General features: G+C 47.8%; 1 protein-coding gene across 1 annotated transcript in view; it reads left to right on the top strand.

The window, feature by feature from the left end:
- The first annotated feature begins 3,094 nt into the window (after nucleotides 1-3,094).
- Nucleotides 3,095-6,908, top strand: part of LOC308676209 (nucleolar transcription factor 1-like) — a 243,248-nt gene continuing 239,434 nt past the window's right edge. Inside the window, exons 1-2 of the mRNA XM_081341986.1 lie at nucleotides 3,095-3,144; nucleotides 4,967-5,114. Coding sequence (XP_081198112.1) covers nucleotides 5,060-5,114 — 55 coding nt within the window. The 5' untranslated portion in view covers nucleotides 3,095-3,144; nucleotides 4,967-5,059. The remainder of the gene's footprint in view (nucleotides 3,145-4,966; nucleotides 5,115-6,908) is intronic.

Genomic DNA, 6,908 nt, shown 5'->3' with positions numbered 1-6,908 from the left:
CCAGCTGTGTGAGCCTGACAGCGTGGATGAAGATGACCCACAGCTGGCCCTGTTCAAGGACGCCCGACGCAGGAGGCAGTCAATCAGGAGTAAACAGAGGAAGGCAATGGGGCACCTCGGAAGGAGGCAGAGAGAAGCCACGCCCTGAACTGTATAAAAGGGGAATGCGTGGGAGGGCTGGTTTGCTGAAGGCAACCGCTTGAATAGTTCCTATTTCATAGCTCCTGTTTCATGGTTGGTGTCTTGTTTTGCTCTGTTTTATGTTAATAAATTTGGCAGGCTTAATTCCAACCTCTTGCCGTTTGTAAAGGGGTTGTCCCTGCCTTTTCTGCAGGGCCGGTAGCAGGCTGGTACAGAACATTCGCCACCTTCTGACGCTGAGTGTTAGGCATATGGTTATAGCCTACCTGGTTGGGTTGGAAATATATAAACCATGATGTTATAACCTTAAGGTGCTAATTGGCCAATGGGTGTGTAAGTTTTTCCAACGGCCATAAGAGGGAGCTAGGAACGTGGCTTCTCTCTCTCTCTTTGCTCTCATTGTTTTTGCTTTTTGGCTTACTACTGTGTTAAACCTTAGGAACTGTGTACTTGACCTTCAGACCGGTAAGAAGACATTGTATTTTGGATACTCCCTGAACTGTTGCTGTTGCTTATCTGTTGTTATTCGTGTATGACCTGGACTGTTTATTCGGATTGTGAACCCTGATGTGGCCCTCAGTGAAATTGAGTTTGACACCCCTGGTATAAAATATACTGAGATTTGTAACCGGTGTGGTCTCTCTCGTTTGTATGCTTGGAGATCCACCAGCTTTTGCAAAAGCTCTAATAAAACACTTTTATTTCCATCAATTTGAGTGTGAGCTCCATTTCTCACACAACGATTTAGAATCCAATCCCAAAATGTGTTAATAAAATCCGACGGGACACGAGGAGTTACAGCCCGCCCTTCCCGCCCCCATTGTTTTTAAGGCAAATGGGACCTTTAAAAAAAATCGCTTGTTGCCAAAAATGTCTGCCCTCAGATATAATCTGATGGCATTGTGTTACAGTAGCCAGTGCTCTCCGGTTTGCAATTTTGAAACTCTCCTCTCTCCCCTCCGTGGCTCTTTCGATACGATCGTTTAAAAGGGGAATGAAGAAAGTGGAGGTCGCAGGAGAAATTAAAATCGAGCGTATGTGATTTGCGAGCGTTTTACAAACCCCAAACGAAGGTGATTTCTGTCCTCTCTCTCCTCGTTTGATTACCGTAATGTTGCAAAAGCAAAGAGCAATAAAAACATACACACACTCTAGATCCGGGAAAGATAGACCGGCAACCTGGTGATATCAGAGACAGCGAGACCGAAGCCCTGCAAACATGTTTCCTTTTTTTCCCCAACCCCATCAGGGGACTTGTGAAGAAGGGCTGCGAGGTTGCCTAAGGATCCGGGAGCCGAATAGACCGACTGATTGGAAGATACAAAAAAGCAGAGATGGAGGCGGGGGAAGAGCGAGCTCTCTGCGGGGATTGCAGCGAGTCCACGCCCGGGGCCAGAGCTGCAGAACTGGCGTGTATTCAACGCTTCACAGCTAAAGCAAGCCCAGGAAAGAAGAGGGGGAAAAGGGCGGGGGAGAGCTTTTCTCCAAAGCAGGTAGGCTGCAGACGTAGAACGGGGCTAAAAGTCTTCCCTTACATCGACTCCTAGCCCCCGTTGCAAAGGAGGGTGGGTGGGCAAGGACGGATCAGAGGGAGGGGGGAAGGAGGCACCATCCAAAGCACCGTTGCCTACAGCCGGGGCTAGCTTTGCGGCAGTACGAGCGCATGTGGAGCTCGCCATTAGTCCGACACTGCGATCCGCCATCTGGGGCTGGAGGGAGGCCCTTTTGTTACCTCCTCGGCTCCAGCGGTGGAACAGCACAGGCAGGCGGCACCACCACCATCCGTTGCCGGTTTTTCCGCCCAGTATCTTCCGTTTCCTCGGTAAGGTTAAAAATAGGGGGCTCGGTAGAATTTTTCGGGGCGCGTACATTAAAACGAAATAACATTTTGAAATTTTAATACTCCTTTTTCTCAAACATATTTTAGAGAACCCGGGTGCCTTTTTAATGCCGCCGTATGTAAGAACCCATGTTTTAAAATAGCAATTTTTGCAAACGCGTTTGGGGTTGCGTTTTCCCCAAGGAGTCGATCGGAGCCTTGGTAGATGCAATCGAATCGGGGGCCCTTTCCCGTCTTCCGTGCGCCTTCTGGATAGGCCGCGCCGCGGCATTCGGCCATAAAAGGTTGAGAGCAGAAGGCGGCGGCTGTCTTAGTCGCAACGGAGGTAGATGGAAAAACTAGGCGGTACAGACTGCGGCGCAGAGATTCCATCTCTTGCTGCTCCAACCCAAGTTGCTTTTAGAACCAAAGGGGCGCTCCCAAGGTGTGAAAGGAGCGGAGCGGTGAAAAGAAGCCGCCGCCTTGTAAAGCCTTTTTCTTCGCCTGCAGCGTGAAAGAAACCAAATGCTGCGGGGGAAGTCTTGGTTTTTTCCCGCCTTCTCACGGTTGCTGCACAGTGGCTTTGTAAATTACGTGAAAAGCATTTCGTCTCCCACTTTGGATTCTTCTTACTTTACCGCGCTGATCAGCCTGACGAGGTCGGACAACAGCATGGTCTTTTCGACCGGTTAGAGCCAGCGCGCGTTCCGCCACCCGGAGGGTGGATTCATGCAGACGAATTGCTTGGCGTCCCTCCTTCATCTTAGCTCTCTCGACGAGCAGCTTTTTCGCCATCCTACACCCGCTGCAACTAGGTGTGGAAAATCGGGTTAACTAGGTTTGACTCGGGGGTGCGGGCACTGGTAGAGGGAGAGGAGCCGCCGCCAGAGCGACCTGCCCTCTGTTGGCTTTGCCTGGACACCCCTAGCCGGATATTCATTTATCCCTCCCGCTAGCCAACCATGCCCGCCCCCCTTCCACCAGCGGCTCTCCTGCTCCTCCCCGCTCGCTACTGCCGCCTTCTCAACGAATCGGGCTTGTCTCATCCTTAACCGCCTCGGCGAGGTTACACCGACGGAGAGACGCGGAACTCGCTTGCTGCTCCCCTTTCCTCTGCACACGCTGGGCAGTGTTCGGCTTCTTGCTCCCGGCCGACTAAGTGTGGTCCGCTGCTTCGCGTTATGGTACAGGGGTTTGGGGGAGCTGAGGTTCGTTCTTAAGTGGCCGGGAAAGCTGCCTTTACCGCCCGCCTGAACGACGGGTAACAGTGTGGGAGCTCGCCTCCCCCGCTAGATTGTCCGAAGGGGGGAATAAAGGAACGGTTTACTCTATCGGAAGCTGCCGCCTTTAGGGATCGTCGCTTGGGCTGGGATACGAATCTTACTGAGATAAGGGATATTGCCAGTGAAGGGAGATTCTGGACTTGGGAACCCATCTGATTTCCTTCAGATTATTTTCTTAGGATTCCACGGGGAATGTAGGCTGAGGTCTGTTGACGCAGTTATGTGTATATCTTGACTAAATCCCGTGGAAATTCAGTACAGCAGAACGGAAGGTAGAAGACCACGAAATCCTTTGCAGGGGAAAGATCCTGGAATCCGGCGGTTTCAAAGTTCTCTCTTCCTGTAAGGGCGATTGAAGTTGGTTGGCGAGGAACGCTGGCACTGCTGAGAGCCGACGGGGCAAGACTTTCTTGTCTTCAAGCGTCAAGGCGGGGAGGAATGAAGGAACGGGGCCAGGAGGCTGGAGGCCGAGTTAGGGTTAAAAAAAAGCCCTGGGTGGCAGAGAAATCAGGCAGGGGCGGCGTCGGCAGGGCGTGCGGAGCGGAAAGGGGCGGGGAAGCGAAGCAGCTGCACCACCAGCTCGGCTCTCCCGCCTGCCTGGAGACAGGCGTAAAGGGGGAGGGCTGCAATCAGCAGCAGCTAGCGCCTCTTCTGCTGCAGACAGACGGGGACGGAGATTGGCTGGCGATGGTGCGGCCTCTGAAGGGTGGTGGAAGGGGAGAGGAGAGGTCCGCAGATTCCTCACCTTTGCCTGAACTGCCTCGTCTCCACCCCTTCCAACCGATTCGCCTGTACTCTGCTTACCCTGTCGCTGGGCGATGCGTTGCTTTCGAAGAATATCCGTTCGGCTCGGCCGAGAAAATCACCTTTTCATTTGTTTCGCCCACAGATCCGCTCCGGCCCCCTATTTCCCCCCTTCATTAATGCTGGCTGATATCTCCTGTAACAATTCTACTTCAGTACCAAGGCACTCGGTCACTTTTTTCCTTTCGGTTGTAATTCTCTTTGTCACCTGTCTAAAATTATTTTATTGCCTTTGTTACTGCTTCTACTCCTACATTTGGAATTTATCTTAACCTTCCTCCAGAGATCTTTATAGTTCTCCTGTCATTTTAACCTTAACAATCATGTGAGGCAGGTTAGGCTTAAATGTTTAAGTGATCTTGAGCTTCCCTAATGCAAGTTCCCTTGATTTCCACCCCCCCCCCATTCCTCTCCTGTAATCCATCTACCCTTCCCCACTTCTCTTGGTTTTCTTCCTCACCTGTGAAATGGATTCTGCTTGAAGCAGCTTTTCCCACCAGCATCACTGGATTTTTTTTCCCAGTTAAGCAGACTACCAAGCCCCATTTCCTTGTCCGTCCCCCCAATTCTCCTTCATAGTTAGGTCTCCCAGGTGCAGTCCCATTTTCTTCAGTATTCTGAAGAAAGAAGTTTAGGTTGTTCCTGAAACCATCTTAAACCATTAGTACCTTCCTCAACTTCATAGGAAATTTTTAGCCCTCCCATCAGATAGAGGCATTGTGAGGACCTGTCTCCTCTTTCAGCTCCCACTTGCTCTTGAATACCTGAGTACTTCATAGGTTCAAGGATTGTTTGATCAGTGTATTAGTTTCCAGGAGCTACTAACCTAAACTCCCATGTTTGCGCTGACAGCTTTTGTACCTTTTTGTGAAGGTAGGACTGGTAAGCTGAGATCATTGTTACAATTTATCTTTTTCAGGGTCAAAGTTGATTGGTGCCACAGTGAAGGGGTAAGAGGGAGCTGGAAGGGGGAGACTCAGGAGGTGTCACCCTTGGGTCTGAAAGGTGGAGGATGAACGGAGCAGCAGATAGTCCAACTGATTTAGAAATGACAGCCCCCCAAAAAGGTGAGAAGGAATGCTGGAAAGGCCAATGCTACAGTAGAAAATTATGCAGTATCCTATTCCTAGCTGCCACTTCTTGAAATATTCAACTTTACTAAATAAGTTGCTTATTAAATTTTAAAGATGCTTAGTTCCTTTCATTAAAAATAATCCCAAACAGGACTTAATACTGTTGCTAACAGATAACGTATGGAAGCAAAGTTTGAAACATGTATGATTCTTTCTCAGATATTATCTATGGTCACACAAACGAGGTGTAACACTATTCTGGTTTTATCAGCAATGTCATCTCATTGGCTATTTCTACTCTAGTCTACATTTAGAGAATGCAGTGAATCTGGCTTGTGGTTAACCATGAATACATCTCCGGACTGCCCACCAGCAAACAGTGTGGCTGGAGTGACCCATATGGGTTATTCTAAGGTTCCTGTATCATCTGAATGTGCTGTGATGAAAATACATTTAAAAAAACAACCAAAGGTTCCCTCTCTTGTTTGTGCTGGCTGGAAGAAGCCATTTTGTGCTATATTTAGATGATGCAGGAACTTCAAAGCAAATCACAGAGTATAGTTTGCAGCCATACCTCCTGTGGAAAGGGAGGAGAAGCCACAGTCTGCAAGTCCATTGACAGCTAAAGTATGTTCACAGCTTAGTTTAGGGTATTGTGTGTGTAGAAACATTGACAGTGCTCATGTCCTTGCATCTGTAGAAGATGCAGAAGAGTTTTCCAGGTGACAGGTGAGCCATAGCATCCTGGATTTCTCTGGACAACAAAAATGTTGCTTCCTGAACAATTTGAGGTGTATCTTAAAGAATTTTTGGCTGCTAATCATGAAAATAACCTGTAATTTAACTTACCAGGTACAATTTTATAGAAATCTGTTTTTACACAATGGCATTGGACACCCTTCAGTACCTATTGGCTATGCTGCACACATGAAAGAAACATATGAAAACATGGAAATGTTGAAGCACATCCAGTACACCAAGTACAACTGGAATACCTGTGGAGATCTAAAAGTAGTGGCTCTGCTGCTTGGACTGCAGCTCCAATATAGCAAGTACTGCTATTACATATGTGAATGGGACAGCTGTGCAAGAGAGTCGCGTTATATTAAAAGGAAATGGACACTCTGAAAGAATTTGGTTCCAGGACCGAAAAACATGGCACATGATCCACTTCTTGACCCAACAAAAATATTTTTGTATCTGCTTCACATAAAACTTGGACTGATGAAAATTTTTGTGAAAGTGATGAACAAGGAAGGTGTAGGTTTTTGTTATTTTAGACAGATGTTTCCAAGAATAACATGCATTTAAGAAAGGCATTTTTGTTGGTCCACAGATCAGATACATCATCAATCACATGCGGTTCAAAGATCTGTTAGTGGGGCCAGACAAACGGAAAGCATTCAAGGATGTTGAGAATTTTCTTGGCAACTACAGAGCACCAAGACTACATTTGGTGGTTGGTAAACATCTTACAGCATACAAGACCATGAAGTGCAACATGTCACTGAAGATTCATTTTCTGTATTCACACTTGGACTTCTTTCCTGAAAAACCAGGTGCAGTCAGTGACAAACTTGGTGAAAGGTTTCACCAGGACATTGCTACAATGGAAAAACAGTATCAGGGCAACTGGAATCCATCAATGCTGGATGACTATTGTTGGACACTGCAGTGAGAGTACAAACGAAAATCAGCACTTTTAGACCCGTTGAACTCATGCAGTGTGTCTGGAGCATGCAATTAAAAACATAGTCATTAGAAGTTCATTTCATATTTTTCAAGTTT

Source organism: Vipera berus (genome assembly GCF_964194415.1).
Source record: "Vipera berus genome assembly, chromosome: W".
Taxonomy (NCBI): Eukaryota; Metazoa; Chordata; class Lepidosauria; order Squamata; family Viperidae; genus Vipera; species Vipera berus.
Note: the sequence above shows the minus strand (reverse complement) of the source record. Positions and strands in the feature narration are given on the sequence as shown.